At 42.3% G+C, this 12,077-nt stretch overlaps 1 protein-coding gene across 1 annotated transcript in view; it reads right to left on the reverse strand.

Annotated features, from left to right (window-relative positions):
* Positions 1-12,077, reverse strand: part of TTC27 (tetratricopeptide repeat domain 27) — a 747,788-nt gene that overhangs the window by 625,979 nt on the left and 109,732 nt on the right. The window contains exon 5 of the mRNA XM_082252288.1: positions 10,888-11,028. Coding sequence (XP_082108414.1) covers positions 10,888-11,028 — 141 coding nt within the window. The remainder of the gene's footprint in view (positions 1-10,887; positions 11,029-12,077) is intronic.

Consider the following 12,077-nt stretch of genomic DNA (forward strand, 5'->3'; position numbering starts at 1 on the left):
GAGGTTACTTGGAATGTAATCTGGTGTACCGGTTTCCAAAAAAATTGTATGCATGGGTAGGACCAGCAAATGTGAAGCATAGTGCCGGTTCTTGGGTACAACGCCAGCGTGTATTAGATGTAGTGGGATTAAATATATGAAGAGTCGTTGGTGTTCTGTGCCACCTTGTTTGTACTTTATAGTTGTTTTCTTGTGTGTTAACGTTAATTGACCCTTTATGAGCAATTGTAAATATGCGTTCCCAGTCTTTCTCTGAGAGGTCTAAATTTAGATCACTTTCCCATTTATGGCAGGCTCTTCCTGATTTGGAAGAGGTTTTTTCAAAAAACATTTTGTATATTATGGCTATTATATGCTTCTGGGGCAGGGTTTGGGAGCATAAAGATTCAAAAGAGGAAAGAGGCCGGGTGGATTGTTGCGATTGCAGTCTTTAATAAATTGTCTGATTTGTTGATATAATTATTTTAGTGGGAATGATTTGGCTACTGTGAGCGAGACACTGCTGATTGGATCAAGAAAATCGCCATTCGTGAAAAGGTGTTGAATTTAAAGGTGTGGGAGCAGCCAAAAGCTATGTAGCAATGTTTTAGATAAGGAGTGAAAGCTGGGTTGTAGTCAATGGTGGTAAGGGGGCCTGGGTTAGAAGATAGTTGAAACCTTTTACAGGCAGTTTTAAAGCAGGATAATGTCGGAGCAATTAGTGGGTGTTCCTTCAGGGATTGAGGAACAAAGCGAGAGAGGATCCAAGGGGTGGTTTCTAGTGCAAGTGGGCTAAAGGAGGCTTCCAGAGAAACCCAATCTTTGATTTTGGAGTGGATATTCCAGTCAACAATTCTTGCTAGGTGGCATGCCAAATAGTAGTGTTGAAGGTTGGGGAGTCCTATGCCCCCTTTTTGTTTGGGTCTGGGTAATTGGTCAAAACTAACTCTAGCTTTCTTTTGATGCCATAGAAACTTGAGGCATGAGGATTTAAATTGTGAGAAGAATGTAGGGGGAAGTGTAATGGGGATGGTTTGAAGGGGGTAAAGGAGTCTCAGAAGGATATTCATTTTTTTAGACCTGCCCTCCAAAACCATGAAAAAAAATAGGAGTTTCTCCATTTGCGTAGGTCTTCCGAGATTGTTTTTAATGCTGGTATGAAGGGTTTGCCAAGTGTCATGTAAGAAAAGAGATTGGAGTAATTTTGTAATTGTCGCCAGGCATCTGTAAGTCATGGAAGACTTTCCGTTGGATGTATCTAAAATGGGGTCCATGATAATGTTAAAGTCCCCCCCTAATATGGTGACACCTGTTTGGAATCCTTTTAGTATGGGTGTAAATTCCCGGAAGAACCTAACTTGCGCGGTATTAGCGATATAGATATTAGCTATAGTCATTATCTGTCCCTTAATGTGTCCCTTTAGGAGAATGAAGCGTCCATTTTCGTCAATATGGGAATCAATGTGTTGCCACTGCCGGTGTTTAGATAGAGACTCCCTTCATTTTGGACAGGGGGTTGGTCGCATGGTAAGTAATAGGGTAGAAGCTTGTAGAAAATTTGGGAATAGCATCAGAGCGAAAATACGTCTCTTGTAGGAAAATGATGTCTATTTTAAGCTTGCGAGCTGTTGAGAGGACTTGAGATCACTTCTCGGGGAGATTTAGTCCTTTCGCATTTAGGGACATAATTTTAAGTGAAAGGCTACGTTGGTTATTAGGGTCCCGTGCCATGTTCCTTACGTGTGAATGATTAGACATAGTTTATAAATAGAAGATAAAAGGGTAGTATATAAAAAAAGGAGGGGGGGGAAGGCTTAGTCAAGGGTTGGATCTAGGAGAAAGAGTGTCATTCAGCTTTAGGAGATCAGTGAGGAATTTGATAATGTTCCAGAAGTGTGGTTATCTTACATAACCCACCTGAGGTCGGGGTAACAGACCGGAGTGAGTCGATGTTATCCTATGGGATAATCGTCATGTGGAGACGAAGGTACAAGAGGTGTTTTTGTGTTAAGCACTGACTCCCAGTGAGTCCAAGGAAATATCATTTGTGGAGATTGTCATCAACAGGTATTGAAGGGGAAAATCTGCAACATGGGGTGTAGCATATCAGGATCTATGTATTTCTGGAGTGAGGTTTAGGACCAATCCTAGGTATAGAACATGTAAATTTAGACGTGCAATAATGTAGATCTTAACACAGTTTGGGGAAGGGGAGAGGGAGCCCCCCCATCTGATTTTCCAGAGGTAGGAATACTTCAGATCTATCATAAATGCAGGGTGTGTTGGTGTTAGGCCCATCCTTTAGTCTTAAAATTTATAGCAGGGGTTGAAAGATATGTATACAGTTATTTAAACCGCTTGTGTATAGTACAACCAAACTATTAGGCCCCATTCACATAGGGGCGATCCGACGTAGAGGGGCGACCTCCGAGGTCGCAGTGCGAGCAGCGCGCCGCGACCTCGGAGCGGCCGCCACGGACTTCATAACATTGAAGTCTATGGCGGTCGCCTCCGGGTCACCCCAAAGAAGCTCCGGACCCTTGTTCTAAGTCGGAGCGACTTGTGTCGCTCCTATTAGAACGGGTCCGCAGCTTCCCTATGGAAGGCGACCTACGGCGACCTGTGAGGCGACCAGGTCGCCTCACAGGTCGCCTTAGTGTGAACGGGGACTTAACGGATCTTCTCTAAACAGCTCCCAGGTTGTGTATCAACAGCATAAAGATATATAACCCAGTCTGTCTCATTAGTGAGCAAGAAGTATGATCTGATTTAACACACAGCATGGGAGTCGAGGTGACAGTTAACTATAGACACTGTTCACAGTGACTTTCTATCTTTATTTCCTTTGCCTAACCTGTTATGATAATCATAACAATGGCAAGCGTATAAAAAACGGTAATGTACAAGTGGTCTCTGGCATTAAGTCATTCTCAATATAATTATGCCAGGAGACCCTTATGAAAAGGATGGATAGCCACAGCTTATAAGGTAACCACGGTAACCACAAAGTGGCAGAATGAACATTTCCCAAGTAGTGCAAATAGTAAAAGAAAATCGGCGCTAATTCATATATGTGATAAATCCAACAAATATATATGCACATATCTTCAATAACAAACTAAAAATGATGAGGATAGATCCTATCCCTTGAAAAAGTCACGTGCTTAGTGACGCAACGCGTCGGGAGAAGCCGGGTGACGTCACTTCCGGTTTAAGGCCATAACCGGAAGTTGATTTTTACACCGCATTGGCGGTCAGCATTTGTTCCTTTACTTCTTTCTAAGTGTTTACTTTTTATTAAAATCTTTATTGGGATTTACTACACCATGATGGCCTGTCTTTGATTACCCCTTTGAGCCACATCTGCACACCGGAGGATTACGAATAAAAGTTTACCCAGAGAATTGAGGCTGTCAGGCGTGAAGAATGTGTCCCACTATTGGAGATCCCACCATTTACCTTGCAGTTAAAGGAATCTGTGCTACATCGTGAGGAGTTTTCTAACACGCTCACTTGGGTGTGCATTAATCACTTTACCACCGGAGGATTTTGCTGTCCTACGTCCAGGCCACTTTTTGCAAATCGGCGCTGTGCGACTTTGACAATTGCGCGGTCGTGCGACGCCGTACCCAAACAAAATTTACGTCCTTTTTTTCCCACAAACAGAGCTTTCTTTTGGTGGTATTTGATCACCTGTGCGATTTTTACTTTTTGCGCTATAAACAAAAAAAGAGCGTTTATTTTGAAAAAATAACAATATTTTTAACATTTTTTTATATGAAATTCCCCCCAAAAAAGATGTAAAAACCAATTTTTTTTTTACATTTTTGGCTAATTTGTTTTCTGCTACCCATGTTTGGTAACAAAAATCACAATAAGCGTATTTTGATTGGTTTGCGCAAAAGTTATTGCGTTTACTAACAAAGGGAAAGATTTCTGTCATTTTTGGTGTTTTTTTTTAACGCGTAATGGCGGCGATCTGCGATTTTTTTTGCGGTACTGCGACATTGCGGCGGACAGATCGGACCCTTGACTGACATTTTTGACACTTTTGGGGGTACCAGTGACATTACTGCAGTAATCAGTGCTATAAATATGCACTGTTACTGTAAAAATGACACTGGCAGGGAAGGGGTTAATTTTATTGGAGAGGGAGGGGTTAATGTATGCCTGGTGCTTACTGACGTGTGGGGGGGGGGGGTGACTATGTGACAGAAGGACAGATCGGATGTCCAGCTATGCTGAACACTCCGATCTGTCACTCCCTGTCACTTGGGAGATCCGCCCGCTTGTGTTTACACAGGCGGGCGGATCTCCACACTAGATCCCCGACGATCGGGGATGAGCGGTGGCGATCGCCGCTGCTCTTCCCCTGGCCCGACTCCCGCTGTGACCGAAAACAGCGGGAGCGAGCCTCCGGAAGGGGGAGTGTCTGACGACATAGTACAGTACTACGTCGTCAGACGATAACAAGCCACTCTGCCGCAGTAATATTACTGTGGGCGGAGGTAAAGTGGTTAAGGTAAGCGGCCATTGCACACATTTTCGCTTAGTGGATAAGGGGGACACTTGGCATCTGCTAGCAATATCACGTTGGAATCAAGGTTTACTTGATGAATTACCATTTCAGACATTTGATTTATTGAACATTTTTTTGGCACTTATCTATAAATATTTTTTGATTCACTTGGACTTCATTTATTCTATGCACTCATCACGTGCTCACAATTGGATTGAACACCATTATTATTTGTGATACACTATCATTTTTAGTTTGTAATTGAAGATATTTGCATATATATTTGTTGGATTTATCACATATATGATTTTCTTTTACTATTTGCACTTGGTCACACACGGTGGAGAAACTGATTAGAATTGGCTGCTTTTTCTGCTCTATTCTATTATACATAATTTATTTTTTTTTGGACTATCGTTGGCCACACCTTATAGTCATACCCCTCAGGTAGCGCATTGGTCCTCTTCTTATTTCCCAAGTAGTACAGTAACTTTAGACAAATGATGGGTTAGGGGCCCCCCATTTTCCAACCCTGACCACCATATCAAAGAAATCATCCTGTAAACATTTATACAGCTATGACACAGGCAACAATTGTTAAACTACAGCAAGTATGGAGGAAAGAATGGAAAAAAGAAAGAAGAAGAACAAAGCACAAAAATGGTGAGTATTCACTTCCCTGCTTTTAAGCCTTATGCTCTGTGTCCGAAGTGTTGCCTTTAGGGGATCAGTGACAGAAAAAGGGAGACTTATCGTGGGAAATGTGATGAGGGCAAGGATCGCATCATAAGCTAATACTCGCTTCAGTGAGGATCTTTAAAGCAGAGCCGACCGTTGAGACTGCAGACAGTTTTTGTGGCATCTCAGAAGAGGATGAATATGCGAAAGGGACCTACAGCTGGTCAAATAAGAACTGCAAAGCTCAAACCTGTCCCTATAAGTAAAATAAGAACTTCCGCGCTATGGATTAAGTGGATAGATAAGTGAATAATTAAGTGAAAAAAATGTGTGTATAAATAAATAAATAAAAAATATGTAATAAGTGTATGAAATATAAAATATATATATATATATAGATATATCTAAAAATAGGCTGCAGCCTCCCTGGATGATAGTCCGGAGACTATGCACTGGATATAAAAGGAATAGGGGTGATGGCGCTGCCTATATAATTTAGATATAATAAAAAGCTGTGATGCAAAGTGCCTTAAACTAAAAGCAATAATGTGTAATATTCAAACAATAATATATTTCATAAAAACTTCAATTAAGTGCAAGTGCAAGGTATAAAAGTGCCTGCAGAAAGATTGGAAAGTGACTGGTGCAATGATGTATGAGCAATAAATAATATTTAACATGCAATATTAATGTGCTAAAAAATATAATACTATATAAAGTGAGCTGTTCCACTAATACCACGTGTTGGTATGGGGAATAGAAAAGTGCCAACAGAGCAACAATAGAAAAAAGTTATTATTTTAAAAAATACAGCTTGCAATGTCCAATAAGAAAGATCCAGTAGAAAAGTCTATTTCATGTGCGGTGACTTCAAAAAGCAATAAAGTGACAACACTCGGAACAAACCGACACTCAGGTGGAAAGGTGACCCCGTGGTGGGTGGTAAGGTGCTGGGATTCCTTTGATAAAATTGCACACTTACCAGAGACACCCACCCCACACAGGGGTATAGAGCGGGTGTATTTATGGGTCTGGCGACCTAGCGGTATCCTCCTATCCCTGGGTGGAGGGCGTGTGCCGAGGATCAGGCTGGTCCTGGTGTGGATGTACCCTAGGATGGTCCCCTGTGTGCCTTCCTGCCTAGGTATATTCCGAGGGATCCACTCAGCTCCACTATTGCTAAACAATCCACTATTGCTCCACGATTTGCCTTAGCCTGGCTGAAAATCTAAAATGGGGGAGTTCCGGCCTGTGATCTGGACAACCTGTATACGGGAAACACTCCCAACCGGGAGTGTTTCCCGTATACAGGTTGTCCAGATCACAGGCCGGAACTCCCCCATTTTAGATTTTCAGCCAGGCTAAGGCAAATCGTGGAGCAATAGTGGATTGTTTAGCAATAGTGGAGCTGAGTGGATCCCTCGGAATATACCTAGGCAGGAAGGCACACAGGGGACCATCCTAGGGTACATCCACACCAGGACCAGCCTGATCCTCGGCACACGCCCTCCACCCAGGGATAGGAGGATACCGCTAGGTCGCCAGACCCATAAATACACCCGCTCTATACCCCTGTGTGGGGTGGGTGTCTCTGGTAAGTGTGCAATTTTATCAAAGGAATCCCAGCACCTTACCACCCACCACGGGGTCACCTTTCCACCTGAGTGTCGGTTTGTTCCGAGTGTTGTCACTTTATTGCTTTTTGAAGTCACCGCACATGAAATAGACTTTTCTACTGGATCTTTCTTATTGGACATTGCAAGCTGTATTTTTTAAAATAATAACTTTTTTCTATTGTTGCTCTGTTGGCACTTTTCTATTCCCCATACCAACACGTGGTATTAGTGGAACAGCTCACTTTATATAGTATTATATTTTTTAGCACATTAATATTGCATGTTAAATATTATTTATTGCTCATACATCATTGCACCAGTCACTTTCCAATCTTTCTGCAGGCACTTTTATACCTTGCACTTGCACTTAATTGAAGTTTTTATGAAATATATTATTGTTTGAATATTACACATTATTGCTTTTAGTTTAAGGCACTTTGCATCACAGCTTTTTATTATATCTAAATTATATAGGCAGCGCCATCACCCCTATTCCTTTTATATTCAAACCTGTCCCTGTTGGTAGAGATGGATCCAGGCATAATAACGGTCACTTTGAGGAGTTTGAAAACAGGGTTCACGTTGCTGTATCCTCCAGAGCTTAGGAACTGATGCAAAAAAGAAGCATTGGATCGGATGAACAGGTGAGTATATTAATGTCTCTGTCGGAGGTCCAGGGTTTTCCAGCACTGTAAGCCAGCATTGTTTAAGGGCGAGTGGTTTTTAAACTGAGATAGCTGGTAAGTGAATGGGGCTGAGGTAATCTGGGGGGCATAAGGAGGGAACTGAAAGCTTGTGAAATATGCAGTAATGATGGTGCTGGTTGAAAGAGCAGAGGTTAAGTCCAGATGGTGGGAGCACAAGAGGGAGGTGAACAAAGCTGCCTTATTATGGCCTGAAATGGAGATTTTAGCGTCTAGGTCTACAATTTACTGGAGATGCAGTCAGGCTGGAGTTCCTTCCTGAGGGGGTAGAGGAGTGTTGGTGAGTAGAGGGAGAGGTAATCTCGTCACGTTCAGGTATGGTATTCATGTAGGACACCCTTCGGATTGGAGGAGGATTAAGGGGGCAGGTCCAATTAGGCAAATCAAGTAGAGGAAGATGCAGAGTTTCACAAAATGGTCTAAGATCATCAGGTGTCCTCAGAAAGGCTGTGTGACCCTGGGCAGAGGCAGACAGACAGAAGGGAAACTTCGATCTATATGGGATTGACTTGGATCTGAGTAATTCCAAAAGGGGGTCGTAGGTCTCTTCTTTTCTGAAGGGTGATTGGAGAAAGGTCTTGAAAATTTTTTATCTCCACTCCTTAGAACCAAATTTCCCTTCTGTCTCGGGCTCTTCTTAGAATATCCTCCTTCAGCCTGAAACTGACAAGGCAGCAGACTATATCTCTAGGGGGGTCCGTGTTTCTCCCCCTTGGCCTTAGAGCTCTATGCAGCCTTTCAAATTCTATGTGGGTATCCAGGGGTCTGCCCAGGATGTCATTGAAGATGGCAGTCGTGGACTGAGTGAGGTTACTAACTTCTATATTTTCAGGTACACCTTGGACCCTCAGATTATGCCTACGCCCGTGATTATCGAGGTCTTCCAACTGCCTCTGCATTTCACAAATTTGGGCAGACGGAGTCTGAGAGGATCTCCTGGCATATTGTAGTTCAGTCTCATGACGTGCTGTGGCATCCTCTAAATTATCCATGCTTATGCCCATTGACTGTACTTCCCGGTTTAGGTCGGCTATGGCAGCTGCTAGAGTCTCTTTTATGTCTGAGGCAACAGTTCTAAGCGCTCCTAAATTCAGCGGTTTGACATTCATTGAGGTCATATCCATACCTGAGCGGCAGTCAGAGTGAGGTGAGCCAGTATTGCTGCTTCAGGTAAATGCTGCTTGCTGCTGAGCGCTCTGAGGTAAATCCTGTGAGGAAACTAGGGCCTCACGATCCTGTGTTCTGAAAAGCTCTGGTATATTCTGGGTGGGATGTATTCCCTGATCCCGGGGGGATCGGGGCCTTGATTGGGAAGAGTTACCTGATGTTTTCCCCATTTTTAAGCGAAAAAAAAAACTCCTGTAGGCTTAATAATGGACTATGAAGGGAGAGAGTGAAGTATTCAAGCAGCCATCACCCTCCTGCGCCAAGCCACGCCCCCAAACTCGTATATTTTATATAGATGCGTTACACAAAGAGTGACATATTTCAAGCATTTCTTTCTTTCAATTTTCCTGATTATAGCTTACAGCTAGTGAAAACCCAAAATTCAGTATCTCAGAAAATTAGAATATTACAGAAGACCAATTAAAAAAAAAAAAAAAAAGATTTTCAATACATAAATGCTGGCTTACTGAAAGGTATTGACTATGTACAGTATAGAATGCACTCAATACTTGGTTGGGACTCCTTTTGCATGAATTACTGCATCAATGCAGAGTGGCATGGAGGCGATCAGCCTGTGGCACTGCTGAGGTGTTATGGAAGTCCAGGTTGCTTTGATAGTGGCTTTTAGCTCATCTGCATTGTTGGGTCTGGTGTCTCATCTTCTGCTTAACAATACCCCACAGATTCTCCATGGGGTTTAGGTCAGGCAAGATTTCTGGCCAATCAAGCACAGTGATACTGTGATCATTAAACCAGGTATCGGTACTTTTGGCAGTGTGGGCAGGTGCCAAGTCTTGCTGGAAAATTAAATCTGCATCTCCATAAAGCTGGTCAACAGAGGGAGCAGTGCCACAGGCTGATTGCCTCCATGCCACGCCGCATTAATGCAGTAATTCATGCAAAAGGAGCCCCAACCAAGTATTGAGTGCATACTATACTGTACATAGACATACTTTTAAGTAAGCCAACATTTCTTGTTTAAAAATCCTTTATTTTATAGGTCTTATGCAATATCCTAAATTTTCTGAGATACTGAATTTTGGGTTTTCACTAGCTTTATGGAGATGCTGATTTAATTTTCCAGCAAGACTTGGCACCTGCCCACACTGCCAAAAGTACCAATACCTGGTTTAATGATCATGGTGTCACTGTGCTTGATTGGCCAGAAATCTTGCCTGACCTAAACCCCATGGAGGATCTGTGGGATATTGTCAAAAGGAAGATGAGAGACACCAAACTCAACAATACAGATGAGTTGAAAGCCACTATCAAAGCAACCTGGGCTTCCATAACACCTCAGCAGTGCCACAGGCTGATCGCATCCATGCCACTCTGTATTGATGCAGTAATTAATGCAAAAGGAGTCCCAACCAAGTATTGAGTGCATTCTATACTGTACATAGTCATACCTTTCAGTAAGCCAGCATTAATGTATTAAAAATATATATTTTTTTTATTGGTTATTTCTGTAATATTCTAATTTTCTGAGATACTGAATTTTGGGTTTTCACTAGCTGTAAGCTATAATCACGAAAATTGAAAGAAATAAATGCTTTAAATATATCACTCTGTGTGTAATGCATTTATATAAAATATACGAGTTTCACTTTTTGAGTTAAATTACTGAAATAAAGTAACTTTTTGATGACATTCTAATTTATTGAGATGCACCTGTATGTTCTGTGAAAATGAGATCCCGTGGCTGATTTTCCAGGCGCACCTATCTAGTACAACTGGGAATTATGCTGCTTTTGTTTTTTTTACCCAAATATATATTGGTGAGGTAACTGCTATTGAACTGTCCTACAATTAAATTACAGTAACTATTGTAAATAGTTATTTGTGTAAAAATAATAGATTTGTTTTATTTTAGTTTTACTTAGTTCAAAAAGATAGAAAAAGACAGTAAATGTAGACAATATACCGGTAAGTAAAATTCTAAACCATGCATAGATTTACACTGCATGTACTTGTTAATATATGGAACAAATTTAAAATATTATATGATTTATTTATTACACAAATGCTTACACCCAGAGGGTCATGTATACTGAGAGTTTAGGTCTATGAACATGTATTTAATTTACCGCGTGGATTACGTACACCTAAAATAAAATTAGAGCTAAAAAGATTACGTAGGCCATTTGCAGAATGCCTAAATGAACAACTGACAATATGCAATCATCTATGCCAAACACGTCTTCAGACATAGATCATTTCTTACCTGGAATTCTGTAAGTTTGTTCCTCAGGTTCACAAGGATTACTCTGGCCAGCACTAAGAAGATTGGATTGGCTGTCAAGCTGTAGACTGATTCTCCATCAAGAACAAGCGTGCTCAGAATTGCAACACACAATGCTTTGCTCTGGAAAACATTGAAAAATACAAATCAGGTAAACTGAAGAATGCAACTATAACACATAGCTATTGAACCTGAAACTTAAGTGTACGACCGCACAGAAAAGTGCACCTGAAACTGCTCATTGAGGTTCCATTTCTTGTGCTCTTTTAAATTTAGAAAAGTCACTGACTTAGTTTTGATGCTTGTTAAGTATCAGGTTGTTGGTTTTCTTCTACTTATAAGTTAAAAATAAAGAAAATATTCTATTTTGCTTAAAGTAATATTAAAGGCTGTTTTTTGCTTTTTTAAAAATTAAACAAACATGTTCCACTTAGCTGCTCTGTGCAATAGTTTAGCACAGAGCAGCCTCGTTCCTCCTCTTCTCAGGTCACCCTCTGGTTCTCCTGGCCCTTCTCTCCTGCCGAGTGCCCCCATAGCAAGAAGCTTGCTAGGGTGGCTCCCAAGCCACTGCTATGCCTGTCCATTCAGACACAGAGCATGGCTCGGCCCCACACCTGCTCTCTCCTCATTGGCTCACTGGCTGTGATTGACAGCAGTGAGTGCCAATGCCCCCACTGCTGTCTCAGGCAATGAGGATGCGGAGACCTCGGAGAGTTGCTGCTCTCATGAACACTGCTGGATCAAGATGGGGCTCGGGTAAGCATTAGGGGGGCTGGGGGTGCTGCTGTACATAAGTTTTTTAACTTCATCCATAGAATGTATGTAAGTAAAAAACCTTGAACTTTTACAACCACTTGCCGACCGAAGAACGACTATTTACTGCGGCAGTCTGGCTCTCCTGGGCAAATCGACATAGGGCTACGCCGCTCACCCAGGAGCCTCTAGGGGGCGAGCGCGCACCGCCGGAGGCGCGCTCCCGCCCCCGCTCGTTCTCCGACATCCCCGTGCCAGTGACCGGCGGCACCGATGTCCGCCGGCTACTCGCGATCTCCCGCTGGAGAGGGAGAAAGGCAGGCGGCTTATGTAAACAAAGCCGCCTGTCATTCTCCCTGATGTAACTTCAGAAACTACATGGTTCTGCTATGTAGGATCGTATGTCTCTGTGGTTACAT

The sequence above is a fragment of the Pelophylax lessonae genome (genome assembly GCF_965119305.1).
Source record: "Pelophylax lessonae genome assembly, chromosome: 3".
NCBI classification, from domain to species: domain Eukaryota; kingdom Metazoa; phylum Chordata; class Amphibia; order Anura; family Ranidae; genus Pelophylax; species Pelophylax lessonae.